The sequence below is a fragment of the Eublepharis macularius genome, chromosome 2 (genome assembly GCF_028583425.1).
Source record: "Eublepharis macularius isolate TG4126 chromosome 2, MPM_Emac_v1.0, whole genome shotgun sequence".
In the NCBI taxonomy this organism is placed as follows: Eukaryota; Metazoa; Chordata; class Lepidosauria; order Squamata; family Eublepharidae; genus Eublepharis; species Eublepharis macularius.
This window is the reverse complement of record NC_072791.1, coordinates 5977103-5995681: the sequence shown is the minus strand read 5'-3', so window position 1 is coordinate 5995681 and position 18579 is coordinate 5977103. Positions and strand designations below refer to the sequence as shown.

Below are 18579 nucleotides of genomic sequence, written 5' to 3'. Positions count from 1 at the left end.
TACACTAGATTAACTCTGCGTATGATTACATAACTTAAGTGTTAATTTTATGGGCTGAAGGTGATAAGGAGTGCAGAAGGTTGCCAGCGTAGAGCTAATTTTACAGTTAAGTAACAGTTTGCTATGTAGCTTTAAGATTTCTGCACTGTCCTCGAATGTCCTTTAATTTACTTTGGGTCGCTATTCATCATTTCACTAATATGTCTTCATTATCTTGAGTGTTGTGCCTTAATCTGTCTCAGTTACTCCACTGAATCTGTGTTTTCTTACTGGTTAAGCGTTACTCACTGGGTTGATGAAGGGCCCAGATTTGCCGCTGGAAAAGGATTATTCAAGAATCTGTAGAACAGAAGGCAGGTGTGAATTGAGGACTGAATGTCTGCAGAATCTGTCCCCAGAAACATCTTCTAGAAAATTCTCTCTCCCAAGGTAACAAGACAGCCAACGCAGCTAAAGTAACCATTCAAATCTGGCTCACCAGAGATACCATAATCCACATTCCTCTTCTAAATTAATCCCAGCACATCTTGAAAGAAAACCACAGGGCTTTCAAAAGAAGCACAGGCTAGGACTTTGTTGAGCCTCCACAGAGTCCCAGTCAACAGGCTGTCCTTCAGTGTAGTTTTGAGCAGGAACCCGGAAATCACAGCAATGAGCCGGGGGGGGGGGGCACCGGATTCTCTCCGGGCTCCCAAAGCACTGCACGGGTTCACGTCTCAAAATAGGAAGGTACAAGGTGAGCTTACCTGACCACTGTTGTCTTCAGAGGCCCTGCTTCGGGCGTCCCTGGCATTTCAGGCTGAACCGGTGGTAACCTGAGGAAGGGCGTTCTTATCATGGTGCCAAAACTATGGAACTCCCTCCCTAGGGAGATGTGTCTGTCCCCCTTGTCTTCTGCCAATCGGTGGGGCCTTTTTTTGTTTCGCTTGACGTTTCCTCACTGACCCCTCCCTGTTTTTACGTCTATGTGTTAATGTGTTTTTGTGTAATAGATATATATGTATTTTAAAGCTTGTTTGAATGTTCTCGATTGGTTGCTGCCCTGGGGGGCCTGAGGTGGGTGGAAAGGTGGCTCAAAGAGGTTTTAAATGAATAAAAATGAAATAAAGAAATTAAAAAAATAAAATACAGGGAATCACCTGGGCAGCATAATTAGGAACCTCTGATGCACGATCACTCTGTGAAGATGACTTGTGGGTCTAGAGAATCCACAGTCCACAAACGGACATAACAGGGGCTGTTTTATGCTGAGTCGAACCCATGACCCACTGGGCTGAGAGCTGCTTGACTGATCAGCAATAGTTCTCTGGAGTTGCAATCTCAAAATCTAGAGGAGTTAGCCGTGTTAGTCTGTAGTAGCAAAATCAAAAAGAGTCCAGTAGCATCTTTAAGACTAACCAATTTTATTGTAGCATAAGCTTTCGAGAATCAAGTTCTCTTCGTCAGACGCATGGTACAGAAACTGGTCAAATATAGAAGAGGAGGGGGGAGGAGAGAGAAGATGCAGTTAGGGGGGGAGAGGGAGGGTGCAACCAAAACATTCCTTTGCTAGTAAATGTAAACATCTCCTTTTGGAGTGGAGATTAATTGGCTTGTGTGAGGCTTCAAAGGGGTTTGTCGTGTTGGTTTGTAGCAGCAAAACAACCAGACCATCCAATTCCAATGTAGTATAAGCCTTCGATAACTACAGCTCTCCTCATCAGATGCATCTGACAAAGAGAACTTGATTCTCGAAAGCTTATGCTACAATAAAATTGGTTAGTCTTAAAGGTGCTACTGGACTCTTTTTGATTAATCTCAAAATCTGTTTGCTGAGCAGATTTGTAAGAAAGCCCCATTTATTTTGTATCACAAAGTTACCCATAAGATGAGGTGGTTCCTACAGCACAGAACTGTAGCAACTAGAGATGGGCACAAACCAGGAAAATGGTGGTTCGTCGGATTTCACGAACCACGAACAGGCATAAAATTGCCTGGTTCACGAATTGGTTTGTTTCGTTTGTGAATACGTCACCTCTGGGGCAGCAGAAGGTCTGCAGTAAGCCCACCCCCCCTGTTGCCTAGGAAACTGATTGATCGGTGTCAGGCTGTCTGCAGTGATGAACTGAAAAACGAAACAAACATCACGGTTTGTCAGAAATGCCCTCCGACGAACTGCCAGTTTGCGAACTAAAAAAAGGCCCGGTTTGTGACAAACTTTGGTTCGTATTTTGATTTGTGCCTACGTCTAGTAGCAACTGATTCTGTCTTCCCTCTCCCTCAGACCCCCCTGCTGCCCTCCCCCCCAAGATGTACCATGCTAGAGTTAATAAGACCCAAAGAGGAGCTAGAATTCTTTAATCTATAGTCTGGCGGACTGCAACCTTCAGACATATAGGTGGAAACTTTACACCCCTTCAGTGCAATAGACTGAGTTCACGGAGAAGAAAGAATGCATATATTAAAATACCGAAGGCACCAGAAAAAGTTAACTCACGTTGAATAAATGGTTATGGCAGAAATGATTTTTTTTTTAAAAAAATAGCTATTGGAAAGTTAGGCAAACTGATCCAGTGATCTGGAGAACAGACATCAATAATGGCCATTTCTGGTTTGAACGAGAAGACCTTTTCTGAGACAGGGCTGTTTATTTTCTTTGAAAGGATGTTTAGTGGATTCGGATTCCTGAGAGTTCTAGTACCCATTTGAAAACAAATAAATACTTAATAGCAAGACATAGTGGAAGAGAGAGGAAATGTCTCTGAGAATGGCTGTTGTGGGCTTGAACATGATATTCAAACGATGTATGGTGATTGTGCTCTAGATCATTTGTGTAATGGGTTACTCAATCTTCTCTTAGTGTCACGGGTATTCCTGTTTTTTGTATCCCCTTTGTTGTTTAGAAAATACAATTTTTTTAAAAAAGAAAACAAATAAATACAAAGTTCAGCCCTCTTGAAATGCTAGAAAAACCTACAAGGGCCTCATATTCGTAAAGGGACCCGAGATGAGCCCCTGAGGATGCTTTAGACCGAGCCAGCCCATTGGTCCATCCAGTTCAATAAGGCCTGCTCTAATTGGCAGTGACTCTCTAGGCAGGAAGCTAAGAAAGTTTCCCCCAAAGCCTGCTCCTTGAGACCTTTGATAGGCTGGGGCTGGAACCCAAGACCTTTTGCATGCAAAGTGTATGCACTACCCCTGGGCCAAAGACAAAGACTGTTTGGAAAGCTGGAAACTAGCTTTATCACAGCCAAACAAATGTTGGGCCTGTACTCTGCTGCCTCTTGGTTGTGTGACACGCCCCCTCCAGCTAGGGTTGCCAGCTCTGGGATGGGAAATTCCTGGAGAATTGGGGGTGAAACCCGGGGAGGGCAAGGTTTGAGAAGGGGAGGAACTTCAGCAGGGTATAATGCCACAGAGTCCTCTCTCCAAAGCTGCCATTTTCTCCAGGGAAACTGAGTTCTGTAGTCTGAAGGTCAGTTGTAATTCTGGGAGAACTCCAGGCCCCGCCTAGAGGCTGGCAACCCTATCCCCAAGCATATACCTCTCTTAGTTGGGGGGAGGGACGTCTTGGGAAAAGACGTAACTAGGGGTGTGCACCCCCCCAAAATTCAGGTTTGGAAAGCTTTGCTTCGGGATTCCCGAATTGGTCAGCAATGCTGGGTCCAATTCGGGAATCCCGAATCTTTCCAAATTGGGCCCGATTTGGGTTAAAAACCCAAACCAGAAACCCGAAGTGCACATCCCTAGACATATCTGTGGGGTGTCGAAGGTCTGAGGACCTGCCTTCTATTATTCACCTGGTTATTTTTTTCTCTCCCTCCTCCTCCTTGTGTTTCATCCAGTGCTGCCTGAACTGTAAAATCAGAAACAATGCCGCTCTGATTGTCCCGAGTCCCAGAGCAAAGTGACCAAAGTGGTCCTACCGTCCTACAGAGACTTTGTGCTGGGGATGAGGCCTTTTGAGGAGGAGGTCCCCCATTGTACAACCCTCTCCCATTTCTCACGCTTTCACAGAGTCTCTCTACACGAGACATCTGACAGGTGAAGAACACGTGTCGGGAGATGCAATGGTAACCGGGAAGGGTAGTTTAAGAAGACAGAGCCGGCAGCAGGGCAAAGGCTTTGCTATACACTGGAGCTGTGTGAAGAGGCTGTAAAATGCCAGAAGGGAAATTTCAGCCCATTAGAACCTCTCCAGGTCCAAGCCCGGCTCTGGAAGGAGGTTCCAGCCCATTTCCAATCCTCGCTGCCCTCTGGTTGAAACCCCACACAGTTTTAGACTGGTGAGGTGAAACTGACAGAGCCTTCAAGACGGTGAAGATGAAATTAACAAACTCTCTGAGGAGCGATCTCTGCCTGCTCTGTCTTTTTAAACTATCCTTCTTGGTTAACGTTGCGTCTCCCTACACTTGTGTAGAAAGACTACCAGCCACCGAGTTCAGAGCGCTAAAGACCCATCTTCTCAAACAAGCCTTCTGTGATGCAAAGAAGATCAGGAAATAGGGAGGAGAAGGGACCCGATAAAGTGAAACATTGGTACGGTGGTTCTCCTCGAGGCCTCTGAGCCCAACCTTCACTTGGTTTAGGCAATCTCTGAATCTGGCCACACCGCTTTGGACTCCGACCTCAATTCCCCCATGAATCCGAGTAGGGGGAGTATATTAAGGCTTGAGAAACACAGGGCTGGACCCATGTGCGTGTGCCTGACTGCTGACCTGAGCTTTCTTTGGAGTGAACAGCCCTGAGCTCAGCCGTCCCCAAGAAGACAGCAGAAATGGTCACTTTGGGCTAAAGTGCAGGAAGGCGCACAAAGGCAGGCCCCGATGGCTTCGCTAAGAGCCCAACTGCGCGGCGGAGCCCAAGGCCGGCGAGGTCAGGCTCTTGACGATCCTGCTGAGATTGGCGATCTTTTCCTCCAGCAAGTAGTTCTTCTTCTCGACCGTCTTCTGCCTCTGCTCCGTCATCTCCAGAGCTTTCAGCAGCTGCGCGTTCTCCACGTACAGGTCCTTGACCATTTCGTCTGCTTTTGTGTTCTTCACAAGCTGAAAGACAGGAAGGAAAGGTGGATTCCCCGGACAGGGCGTGCAGCGAGCCCTTTCTGCTAGCTGCGTTGCACGCATTCTCTGTGAGAACTGTAGCTTTGCTCAGGAAGTCCAAGAGATGGAAGGGGACTTAGGAACCATGTAGCCCGACTCCCTGTTCAGTGCAGGAATTCCCAAGCTTAGAACATCCCTGACAGATCGCTCTCCTGCCTCTGCTTGAACACCGGCAAAGAGGGAGAGGCCCCCTGCCCACCTCGGCTGATTGGTTCTCTCGTCAAACTGCTCTTACGCTTAAGTAGTTTCTGCTCATGTTCAGCTGAAATTTACCTTCTGCCCTGACATGGATTGCACAGGTGAGCCCAATCTCATCGGATCTCGGAAGCTGAGCCCTGGTTAGTGCCTGGATAAGAGAACACCAAGGGAGACGAGAATCGCTACACAGAGGTAGGCACTGGCAAACCTCTGAATGTCTCAAGCCTTGAAAACCTCACGAGAGGTAGCCGTAAGTTGGCTGCGACTCGGTGCGCATGCGCACGTGCATGTACACACACACACACACACACACACAAGTATAAGCCCACGGAACAGCAGAGACCGATGACTATGTATGGATGGGAAAGCTGGACAGCGAAGAAAGCTGACAGGAAGAAAATTGATTTATTTGAAATGTGGTGCTCAAAGAGAGTTTTACAATGGCCCAAAACACATATAAGTGAGAACTAGATCAAATCAATCCTCCCTAGAAGCTAAAAAGATGAAACTGAGGCTATAATACTTTGGTCACATCAGGAGAAGACAAGATTCTCTGGAAAAGTCAGCAATGCTAGGAAAAGTAAAAGACAGTAGGAAAAAAGGAAGACCTAAAACGGGATGGCTTGACTCAATAAAAAAGCTACCTCTTCCAATTTGCAGGATCTGAGCAAGTCTGTTAATGATAGGATGTTCTGGAGGTCTTTCACAGGGTCACCATAAGACAAGAATGACTTGATGGCACATTACAAACACAACATAACCCCTCTGCATTTATTTAGAGATTTATATGCCATGTCTCCAAAGACCTGCTTGAAGCACCTCTCAAAGTAAAAAAAAAGAAAAAACCCATAAAATCATATAATGAGACTATAAAAACAATTAGCGCTAAAACCAGCCACAAAAGAGCACACCAAGGGAATAAAAACAGCAAAAAGCAATATTCACCAGCCCAAAATGGTATCCATAAAAGTGACCTGTAACAAAAACCTTTTTAAAAGGATGGTTAGTCCTTCAGTTCAAAGCCACAGGAGAAGAAAAATATTTGGGGTTGGCGTCTAAAAGACAATAAGGCAGGCACTACGGAAGCCTCAAAGGGGAGGCTTGTTCCAAAAGCAAATGCCCGGTTTCACTTCTGCAGATAGGCATGGAAAGCAGGGACTGTGAAAAGGATCTTAATTGGTAGGCTGGACATATGGAAGGAGAAATGGCGCTTCGCATATAATAATAATATTATTAATAATAATATTAATAATATTAATAATAATAATAGATTTATATACCACCCTTCAGGACAACTTAATGCCCACTCAGAGCGGCTTACAAAGTATGTCATTATTATCCCCACAACAAAACACCCTGTGAGGTGGGTGGGGCTGAGAGAGCTCTGAGAGAGCTGTGACTGACTCAAGGTCACCCAGCTGGCTTCAACTGGAAGAGTGGGGAATCAAACCTGGCTCTCCAGATTAGAGTCCCGCGCTCTTAACTACTACACCAAGCTGGCTTTCACATCCCAGCCCCAGGCTGTTTTCAGTCTTCTCCGTTTCCTTCCTCTTCAATCTTCCTTAATACATATTTTTCAGATCCACCAACTATCTTCGCTGGCCTCCTCTCCCCCTCTTCCAATTTGTTTAGCTCCCAGAACGTATGCAAAACTTTAGAGGTCTGACTAGAGCAGAGCGGACTGGAAACAGAACTTCTTGGGATTTTAGGCAAGACACAAGAAGTTCTATTTCCACCCTGCTCTGAACTAGTCAGACTTTTATAAAATTTTGTGTACGTTCTTGGAGCTTGCCTAAAATCCCATTAGCCTTTTGGGCAGCCCGAGTATACCCCCCCCCCCGGGGTCGGCAAAGAGGTATTTTACCACCCCCAATACACACACGGTGCAATCCAAGCGGTTCCTCCTATGAGCCCTTGCAATATTGCAGAGTGCGCTGGGGTCGTTGCACTTGGCCAAATGTCCTTGGAGGCAACGCAAAGACTTCTGGGGCAACTGTGGGGCCTGGCAGGCCCTGCGGGGAACCCCCTTGGGATTTCTTCTTCCTGGGGAAGGCGGCTTACCTGCTCTTTCAGCTGATTGACTTTGTCTTGGAGGAGCCTCTTCACCAGCCGTAGCTGCTGCTCGACGTCCACCATCCTTTTCTCCATGGTCTTCAGCAGCTGTTCACGTCCGCCCTGAAAGGGAGCGCAAGTGCAGTGAATCGGGGCCCAGCGTGCCCCTTGTGGCACCCGAAGGCCTTTTCTTGCAACATTAGCGTCCCTGTTTTGTCAGACAGAAGCACGGCGGCGGCCGGGAGGTTGCTTAGGGCAGAGAATGCGGCCAGAGTGACCTCCTCTAGGGACAAGATGCTGAAAGCAGAGCTGAAGGACCCCCCGTCCAGAAATCTATGCACATAGTGGGCTTTTCTGTTCAAATGGGCACCCCCCAGGGGTCACTTCGTAGAAAAAAAGCTGCAGGAACTCATTAGCATAACTCATTAGCACAACTCATTTGCATATGCCACGCCCCTGGGCAGCACCAGAGGTGTGTCATTAGCATGACTGATTTGCATATGTCCCACCCCCTGACATCACCTATCCTGGTTGTTTTGGACCCAATCCTGGCCATTCAGGGCCGAAATTGGGCCCAAAATGGCAAAAAGGGGCCCAAAATGATCAGGATTGGACTGCTACTGAGCGGGAGAGTGATCCACCACCCGTCAGAGGCCCGATCCTGGCTGTTTCAGGACCAATCCTGGCTGTTTTGGGCCTGAATCGGGCCGTTTCGGCTCCGATCCCGGCTGAAGCAGGCCCCAAATGGCCAAAAATCAGGTGGGCGGGGCCACCTGACATGTGACCTTTTGGGAGAACTACCGGAACTGTTCCTGTGCGTTCCCCCTCGAAATGAGCCCTGGCACCCCGCCTACTCATTTTAATTACGGCACGTGATGGAACGGGGAAAGTTCTGGAGGCAGGTGTTTCTGTTGTGTAGCGGGGCAGTTTGTTTAAGCGACGGCTTGGGCAGACCACAACTTCCGAAGACACCAGGCACAGATCTTGTCTTGAAACTAATCATGGCAGGGCCTGTCCAGCAGACCAAAGAAAAACTGCTTTCTGTCTTGCACCAAGGTGGGTCCATTTATCCTATAATCCACAGACAGCTCCTTTCCTCTTTGTGCAGATTGCCTCTTTGTTCGTTCACAGGTGCAAACGGTCACGTCTTAACTCCAGTTTGCAAAACTCCCGGAGATTTGGGGGGTAGAGGAACTCAGCAGGGGTGAGAGGCCGTAGACTTTGCTCCACAAAGCTGCCACTTTTGCCAGGGGAACTGTTCTCTGTAGCCTGGAGATCAGTTGTTATTCTGGGAGAACTCCAGGCCCAACGTGGAGGCTGGGAACGCTACCCCTACTCACTACCCATGAATCTAGTCCTCAGGGATGAATCAAAGTGCGCCACCAAGTGGGAGGCAGTACTTTTACACCAAGGCCACCTCCAAGGAGCACCTTTTGCTTTCCGGTCGAAACAGCACGTTTGGTTACAGCGGCAGTATCTCGGAAATGTAAAACATCCAGATTACACAGGACAACTCAGGAAAGGAAGTCTGGGACCATTTTAGAAATTCTATAATTAACTTGCAATATTTTTAAGACACTGAAGTGCTGAACTGATGATAAACTCCTTCCCCCAGCCCCCCTTTCCCCCTTCACAGCTGAGCCACGGGGAACACACAGAGGTTCAGCCATTAAAGAAAAGGTCCATTAAAAGTTTGAAGGGGGGGAGGCAGAGGGTGGAAGTTAGTTCTACCAGACCGGTTGCAGGGAGAGCTTCTTTACAGAGGTTCTGCCCAGAGCCACACCGTTTCCCCTCTTAGTCAGAGCAACAGAGTTTTTTCTTTGGGCCAGCTCAAATTGGAACGCCCCAAGAGCCCCACACGTCATGCTTGGAAAGAGGATGAGGTCATGTGGAAGTCCTCTTCCAAAGAAGGAGCAGGCTGTGTTCCATCTGGGAAAAATTCCCCATATGGAAGCAGCTGAGATTGGAGGAGGAGTGGAAGAACTGGTTCAAATTCCCACCCTGGCAGGAAGTTCACTGGACGATCTTGGTCGAGACGGGGAGCCGTGTTAGTCTGTCTGTAACAGCAGAAAAGAGCAAGGGTCCAGTGGCACCTAGAAGACTTAACAAAATTTGTGGTAGGGTAGGAGTTTTCGTGAGTCACAGCTCACTTCTTCAGATACAGTGAGCCGTGACTCAGGAAAGCTCATACCCTACCGCAAATGTGGTTAATCTTAGAATCAAAACACACAAGATGAAAAATCTAGATTCAACTCGTGTTCTCTTACCTAAAGGTTTGTCGGGAACTGTAGGCATCCTTGCAGCTTAAAGTTTAGCATTTACAGAGCAGCAGGGAGAGACGTGCGGGGGTCCTTGCAGCTTAAAGTCTCCCGGTGCAGCCAGGCGTCGCTCTGCAGGGCCAGGTCGGGTGAGGGGAAGGGAAAATGCTGTGATGCACCTTGAGAGTGGGAGGAAAGGCGCCCCACACCTGCACTTCCCTCCTCGCTGCTCTGTAAATGCTAAACTTTAAGCTGCAAGGACGCCTGCACTGTAAGTGCTAAACTTTAAGCTGCAAGGACACCTGCACGTCTCTCCCTGCTGCTCTGTAAATGCTAAACTTTAAGCTGCAAGGATGCCTGCACTGTAAATGCTAAACTTTAAGCTGCAAGGACACCTGCACTTCCCTCCCTGCTGCTCTGTAAATGCTAAACTTTAAGCTGCAAGGACACCTGCACGTCTCTCCCTGCTGCTCTGTAAATGCTAAACTTTAAGCTGCAAGGACACCTGCACGTCTCTCCCTGCTGCTCTGTAAATGCTAAACTTTAAGCTGCAAGGACGCCTGCACTGTAAATGCTAAACTTTAAGCTGCAAGGACACCTGCACGTCTCTCCCTGCTGCTCTGTAAATGCTAAACTTTAAGCTGCAAGGATGCCTGCACTGTAAATGCTAAACTTTAAGCTGCAAGGACACCTGCACTTCCCTCCCTGCTGCTCTGTAAATGCTAAACTTTAAGCTGCAAGGACGCCTGCACTGTAAATGCTAAACTTTAAGCTGCAAGGACACCTGCACATCTCTCCCTGCTGCTCTGTAAATGCTAAACTTTAAGCTGCAAGGATGCCTGCACTGTAAATGCTAAACTTTAAGCTGCAAGGACACCTGCACGTCTCTCCCTGCTGCTCTGTAAATGCTAAACTTTAAGCTGCAAGGACGCCTGCACTGTAAATGCTAAACTTTAAGCTGCAAGGACACCTGCACGTCTCTCCCTGCTGCTCTGTAAATGCTAAACTTTAAGCTGCAAGGATGCCTGCACTGTAAATGCTAAACTTTAAGCTGCAAGGACACCTGCACGTCTCTCCCTGCTGCTCTGTAAATGCTAAACTTTAAGCTGCAAGGACGCCTGCACTGTAAATGCTAAACTTTAAGCTGCAAGGACACCTGCACGTCTCTCCCTGCTGCTCTGTAAGTGCTAAACTTTAAGCTGCAAGGATGCCTACAGTTCCCGACAAACCTTTAGGTAAGAGAACACAAGTTGAATCTAGGTTTTTTGTCTCGTGTGTTTTGAGTCTTATAGGAGCTACTGAATTCTTGCTCTTTTCTACTGGATGACCTTGGACATTCTCTTAGTATAGCTTACCACACACAGTGGAGGAAGGGAAACCTATAGAGACCTTAAGCTCCCAGAAGGAAATGCCACATTGAAATGGGATCAATATATACCATTTTCCAGCTAACTGGTTTATTGTGCTTCTTGCCCTGTTTTCTTCGTGTCTTTCATCTGGAAATCGGTACCAGGGTCAGGGAGGGGCTTTGCGTGGCCCAGAGGCCCCCACCATCTGACTTCTCCAACCCCAGCCAAGGTTGTCTAATAATTAAAATTCTGGCTAGACCTACAACAAGCCCTGTCTATTTGTTAGTAAGACAAAGACACCCACATATTTAAAATTTGTATTTTATTTGTCCAATTACAAATAAAAAAAATGGGTAGCTCTTTCCCCGTTTTAAAAAGTATTTATACATCTTGTACAAAAATCTGTATAAATAACCCAAATTTTCTTCTTCAGATCCGATATATAAAAAAATCAATACCTTTTTGTTTAAAAAATAGTTACAGCATAATTTGAGGAAAAAAATAGTGTTTCTCTTTCCAAACTCCCCTGGATGAGCAATTCTTAAATAAAATAAATTTTTTAAAAAGTTTGACTCCAAACAAATTTTAAAAAACTAAAGACAGCAAATGTGCGGTTTTGTTTCTCTCACATACATACACATACAAACACACACAGACACGCAAATAGATTTTGACACAAATAAATAAGGGGAAGAAAACATAATACTGGAGAGGTTTAAAATAAAATAAGTTTTTAAATTAAAACAAAAAAAAGCAGTTGCATTCCCAGGTTTCTCAGCTTGTGCCAGTTTGTGTGAGTAAGGAATGAGTTGGGTTAGCAGCCAGCCAAGTGGTGGTCACAGGTGCCCGATCCGCCTGTACGTATCGGCATGCAGAGATCGCTGCTCCGGAAGCAAGGCCTAAGGAAAGAAGGCAAGGAGGACACACTTCACCCCAGGTCTTTGAAAACAGCATACCCCACTGTTTCTCTACACGTTACTGATTACCTAGGGATGCTCAAGTCAACTTCATTTCACGTGTTCCCCCCTCCAACTTTCCATGCACTCGTTCACACAGTCTCACTTCAATTTGCTCCCTGTGAATACATTCACGTGTTTGATATCGGTTCCTCCTCAATTGCTAAAAGAACCTCAGTTTCCCCCACATCCGTTCTTTCAAATGCAGGTCTTGACATTTTCTCACTCCTTAGAGAAATGCAAATTGGCAATTCAAAGGAGCCTGCAGTACTTGTTCTTGCAGCAAAAACAGAGCAGAATTGGCGCTTTGCCCTTCAGATTCACTTGCAGATGCACTCACACGAAGGGAGCTCCCATGAAATCGGCATTCACGTGCACAGGGCAAGAGCAGCCTGCACGTGAATTGAGGACTACACATACAATCCTGCTCTTGAGCATCCCTAGGCACTTAGTAACGTGTAGAGAGACTCTTAGTAACACACACAACCAGCACAAGTTTAGCAATCAAAGCAAGCCAGGCACAAAAAGCAAGAGCTGAAACAGAAAAATAAATGACAACATGCGGCGAATGGGCAGACGAGAATTGTTTAAAGATTAGTATCTGCTGAACAGTGAAGACAAGCAACAAATAGCTTGTAAACTGCTTTGTTCAAGCCTCCTTATTCCCTGGGGTGGTAAACATCAGATTTCAAACTGTAATAAGTTGTTTGAATATGCCTCCTCCTATCCTTAAAGATAAACACTGGAACACACTTTTCTTTTTCTTTCTTTCTTTCTTTCTTTCTTTCTTTCTTTCTTTCTTTCTTTCTTTCTTTCTTTCTTTCTTTCTTTCTTTCTTTCTTTCTTTCTTTCTTTCTTTCTTTCTTTCTTTCTTTCTTTCTTTCCTTCCTTCTACCCTGCCTTTCTCCCCAAAGGGGATCCAAGGCGGCCTACATTGTTTTCCTCTCCTCCTTTTTTTTAACTTCACAACCACCCTGTGAGGTAGATTAGGCTACGAGTATGTGAGCGGCCCAAGATCACCCAGGAAGCTTCTACAGCAGAGTGGAGATTTGAACCTGGGTCTCCCAGATTTTAGTCCAACACTCTAACCACTATACCACGTGGGCTTTCTCTCTTGCATACATGCAACATTAAGTGCCGGTTTTGAAGCCAGGATACTTAAGCGACTGCTTGGGGGGCACAGCGAGAGGCCCCCAGGGCATCACAAGGGCATGGCATGCTCCCAGCCACCTGCAGCACAAGAGGTGACGGGCATCAACTCCTGGTTCAGGCTGCTGCCAGTCAGGTCCAAGCCATGCCCTCACAGATCAAGGTATTTGATTGCCCCGAGCAAGGCATACTTGTCGTCTCCTCCCTTGCTGCTGAGCCGAGCCCCTGCAGCAGCTCAGAAGTGACTTAGCTGGTGGCAGCATGCTTCTGGGAAGCAATGCCCCTTGCCTCCTTGCCCACTGATGTCTGGGAACCAGCCAAACTGTTGAACTGTGATGCCCAAAGGGTGCCTTGGGCAGGGCACCGGCTCTGGTGACCACAGGTGGCCCGTGAAAGAAAGCCTGCTTCCTTGGAAAGGCTGTTCAGTAAGTACGGTAAGATTTATTACGCTCGACGACCAGATTCAAGCTTATAAGACAAAACATTATCTGGTATACAATATACAGGTTAAAAGAAACTTCCGTTAAAAATATACAAAGATCAGGATATCAGGATATCTAGTTAAAATTACATCGCAGAATTAAAATAGAGTATAAAAAATATAAAATAGTATCCTAGATAACAATTTTAAAGTTTGGCTCTAGAGAACTAAAAACAACAATACAGTACCTTCTAATGCGATCTGAATCAGGGCTCAAGCGAACAGGACTGAATTTAGCTGTTACCTTGGTAATAGCTGAGAGTTCATCTGTTAGTAGTTTATCTAGACATACTCTGTCCATCTCTGTAACAGATCTATCCATAAGGGAAAGAATTGTCTTAACCTGCATGTCTTTATAGAGGGGCTGTTTCCACACTACTCAACTTCATCCGGAACGCTGCGGAACATCGCGAAAAAAGCGGAAGACAGTGTCTTCTCGCGCGAGTTTTGCGCGATGTCGCACAAAACTCGCGCGAGAGGACATTATCTCCCGTGGTTTTTTCACGACGTTCCACAGCGTTCCGGATGAAGGTGAATAGTGTGGAAACGGCCCGGGCTGGGTAAAAAAAACACGTCCCGTTTTTTCCACCTCGGCTAGAGGGCAGGGGCAAATCCTCTTAGAGTACGCGATCTCTTTGTATCTCCCTTCCAAAATCATTGACGGCATGACATCTCATCTGGCCAGTGTGAAAGCCCGCCTGTGAGGGGGGAAATTTAGCAACAGGAGTTCTCACGCTCGCAGGGAAGGACTGGGAGCTTGAAAGTGGCACAAACAGAGAATGGATCGCCACGGGGAAAAAGAGGAACTAGGAATCGTCTCCTGGAGGCACACTGCCTGTCCTTCGCTCAGTGATGAGTCGCGAAGAGGAAGAGCCATACCTGCGGCATGTTCGTGTCCAAAGGCCGGTTCTCGAGCTCCTCCTGCAGGCGTTGATACCTCCTCTCCGCCTGAAGAAGCTGGTGCTGGAGCTGCTGATATTGCTCCAAGGGGACCACAGCGGCACAGCTTTGCTGCTGGTGCTGGTGCTGTTGCAGCTCGCGAGGGTGTGGGGTCTGGCTAAGCCTCACGCTGGAGCTCGAGTGAAGCAGCTGCCCAAGAGAAGAAGCGTCACACAACGTGAGAACAGCCCCGCTGGAAATCCCTCCGCCGGAAGTGCCCTTCCGTCCACAAAGGCACTAAGAGCCAAGCTACAAGTGATGCCTGACACAGGTTGGACACTTGTCAGCTTCCCTCAAGTTTTGATGGGAAATGTAGGCATCCTGGTCTGACAGCTGTAATGGACAGCCAAGCTGTAAAACCAGGACGCCTACATTTCCCATCAAAACTTGAGGGAAGCTGACAAGTGTCCAACCTGTGTCACGCGTCACTTGTAGTTTGGCTCTAAGAGAAACTGATCTTGATGGCTCTTTCCCAGTATAACTACAACTAAAGAGGTAAAGTGGGGGAACACTGAGGAAGCAGCAGCAACAAAAGTTCCCCTCTGTACAGTACTCAAAAGGTAAAGACGTTCAACAAGCACAAAATGAACTATGAGTCAAAAACTATGTATATATTAAAGTCTCACACCTGTAATAAAGCAGTATACCAATAGTAAATAATGAATAAATAACAGGAACACCAGTCAATAATATCACATCAGCTGTAACCAGGGCTTTTTTTCAGCTGGAACGCGGTGGAACGGAGTTTCGGAACCTCTTGGAAATGGTCACATGGCTGGTGGCCCCGCCCCCTGATCTCCAGACAGAGGGGAGTTTAGATTGCCCTCTGCGCCACTGAGTGGCACGGAGGGCAATCTAAACTCCCCTCTGTCTGGAGATCAGGGGGCGGGGCCACCGGCCATGTGACCATTTTCTCCGAGGGCAACCCACTGGGTTCCACCACCTCTTACCCCAGAAAAAAAATCCTGGCTGTAACACAACTAGGACCAAATGTAAGAATGTAACAACCAAGTGTCTTGAGTAGTAGAAGTCAATCAAAATTGCGCCGTCAAGAAGTCCAAAGGCTCAATGAGAGGAATGGAATGAATGTCAGCCGTTTCTTCCACCTGTATCCAAACCGGGAGGTCCGTCGTGAAGTTAAGGTAAGGTCCAGGAACTCCCGGAAGCGGCTGGTGACAAAATCAGCTCAACACACTGCCAGCAAAGAAGTATTTCGCGGGTGTGAGACTTGATTTTGATTCATAGTTTTTGATTCATAGTTTTTGATTCATAGTTCATTTTGTGCTTGTTGAACGTCTTTACATTTTGAGTACTGTACAGAGGGGAACTTTTGTGGTTGGCTCTTTCCTGGTGACAGAAATCCCGCTACAAAAGCCCATCCAGAGCATCTTTGGAAGCACAGGTAGACCTACCTGTGGCCGCAGCCAGCAAAGCTAACTTACACGGACGAAAGGAAACCCTTCTTTACTTCAACAGTAATGAAATTACAGACCTCGTTGCTAGAGAATGTAGTGCCAAAGGACCTATGCCACAGGAATAGAGGACCAGGCAGATTCATGGAGGACAGGTCTATTAGAGGCTACTAGCCATGGGGTCTAAAGGGAGCCTCCACATTCAGAGGCAGTCAACCTTTGAATATCAGCGCCAGGAGACAACATAGGGGAATGCCTTGGCCTCCATAGATGTTGTCGGCCATCTGGAGCAACTGGTTGGCTGTTGGGTGAAACTGGATACAGGATTATATGGAATGCCGGCAGGGCTCTTGTTACATTCTGAAAGAGTTTAGATGCAATCCTATTCAGTTTGGTTGATTCTGGCTTGCCCAAAGACTTTTAGAGGGCAACCAATAGTCTAACGTTCTGTGATCAAGGTGATCTGGGGAATTTCATAAGAAAGCCGCCATGGACTGCAATTAGACCAGAAAGGGAGAGGCTTGAGTTCAAATCTTTGCTTAGCCTTGAAGGCCATTTGGAGACTGTGGGCGAGGCACCATCTCATCGCTTAACCTACCTTGCAGGGCTGTTGGGTGCAGGGCATGCGGTGCCATAAGCATCTACCAGCATCTCATAGGCAAAAGTATACAGGGTTGTAATTGTAACCTACTTCTCAGCTAACAACGAAGCTTTCTTCCAAGGCAATGGAATAGATCCAGAGGAGTTAGTCATGTCAGTCTGCAGTTGCAAAATAGTAAAGGGTCCAGTAGCACCTTTAAGACTAACCAACTTTATTGTATAAGCTTTCGAGAACTACAGCTCTCTTCGTCAGATGCTTCATCAGAGAGCTGTGGTTCTTGAAAGCTTATGCTGCAATAAAGTTGGGTAGTCTCAAAGGTGCTACTGGACTCTTTACTATATCAAAGCTCCTTGTGCCCGGAGTGGGGGGAGTGCAGCTGCTGGCTGAACTGAGGGGCTGACGCCCACTGCTTTTGAACATGCAGACATCGTCATGGCCAGCACTCACCATCTTCCATGAATGTGTCCAACACTTTAAAAAAGAATAAATCTAAGCATATCCTACAGAAGAAACTTTTGCTTTGGGAGAGGGCAGGTGACATTAGCTGGGTGCGCCTGCGATTTGCGCCGGATTGCCAACTTTAATAGACAAAGGTTGTTGTGGGTTTTCCGGGCTGTATTGCCATGGTCTCGGCATTGTAGTTCCTGACGTTTTGCCAGCAGCTGTGGCTGGCATCTTCAGAGGTGTAGCACTAAAAGACAGAGATTTCTCAGTGTCACACTGTCAAAAGTATGACACTGTGTGACACTGTCAAAAGACAGAGATCTCTGTCTTTTGGTGCTACACCTCTGAAGATGCCAGCCACAGCTGCTGGCGAAACGTCAGGAACTACAATGCCAAGACCACGGCAATACAGCCCGGAAAACCCTCAACAACCATCGTTCTCCGGCTGTGAAAGCCTTCGACAATACATTTAATGGACAAAGCTGGAATCAGCTGGGCTGAGCTGCCTCCTTCACACTGCAATCTTGGGAATGCACATGGAGCTAGCACTCTGGGACCGATGAGGCCTTCTTGCTTGTGCATTTAATAAGGAAAAGCAAGAATTAGGGGCTGGAGCTCAGAGGCAGAGTACCCGCTTTCGTCCCTGGTTCAAAGCCTCTCCAGCTAAAAGATTTCAGGTAGCAGATCTAGGGAAAGACTGGATCATGGAAGATCGCTGCCAATTAGAGGAGGCAATTCCGAGCTCGATAGACCTACAAACCTGTATTTGTCAAAGCCATTTAAAAAACTATCGATGCTACTAGGAAACTGAATGGGCAGCCGTGGCACCTCTGCCAGTTTGCGAAGTCTGATTTTGAAAGAGAATAAAAATCAGCGCAGCATCTTTCGATAAGAAGAGTATTTGCACAGAAGGAAGGCAAAGACCACCAGGGAGCTGCATTTTCCATAAAGACTTTGTAAAAATCAGCAAACCCACGTGACTTTGAACCTGATAATTCCATGGAAGGCATGCAGCGAGGAAAAAAAGACTATGGAGGGAGGTACTCTAAACTTCACAAAAGAACAAATGGATTGGAGGGGAAACACACAGAAAATGGAACATCAGAGCCACTTTTCACTTTGCTGAAAACTGCAAATTAATCAGCATTCTTGGTAAGATTTAAATCAAGCCTCCTCTTTCCCTGCTGGAGCAATTAACTGCCCCAATGGATTTCTCACCCAACCCGTGCCAATTGTCAGGAAAATGTGAGAATGAGAGGATCCCATAGTTCCATTAAAATGAAGAGTAGCTCCTTCAGAAGAGAAGGGCAACGGTTACCCTATTCCAGGGGTCCCCAACGTGGTTCCGTGGGCGTTCTTAGAAAGTCGGGAGGGTCAGGTGGGCCTTTTGCCTCACAAGGCTTCTGATTGGCCAATGGATATTTGATTGGCCAAAGAAATTTTAAAACGTTGCTTTGATAGCAGCGGCCACCACTGCACAAAGATCTTCACTGCGTGACTGAAAGTAAGCTGTGGCAGCCATTTTGTGGATGGCTCCGCCTCCTGTGGCAGCCATTTTGTGGAAGGCTCCACCTCCCGTGGCTGCCATTTTGTGGATGGCTCTGCCTCCTGTGGCAGCCATTTTGTGGAAAGCTCCACCTCCTGTGGAAGCCATTTTGTGGC

General features: G+C 46.9%; 1 protein-coding gene across 2 annotated transcripts in view; it reads right to left on the bottom strand.

Moving 5' to 3' along the window:
- Nucleotides 1–2334: 2334 nt before the first annotated feature.
- Nucleotides 2335–18579, bottom strand: part of NIN (ninein) — a 152594-nt gene continuing 136349 nt past the window's right edge. For both annotated transcript variants that reach the window (XM_054970915.1, XM_054970916.1), the window contains 3 exons: nucleotides 14401–14610; nucleotides 7338–7451; nucleotides 2335–5024 (listed from right to left, as the gene is read on the bottom strand). In XM_054970915.1, the coding sequence (XP_054826890.1) occupies nucleotides 4815–5024; nucleotides 7338–7451; nucleotides 14401–14610 (534 nt within the window). In that variant the 3' untranslated portion in view covers nucleotides 2335–4814. The remainder of the gene's footprint in view (nucleotides 5025–7337; nucleotides 7452–14400; nucleotides 14611–18579) is intronic.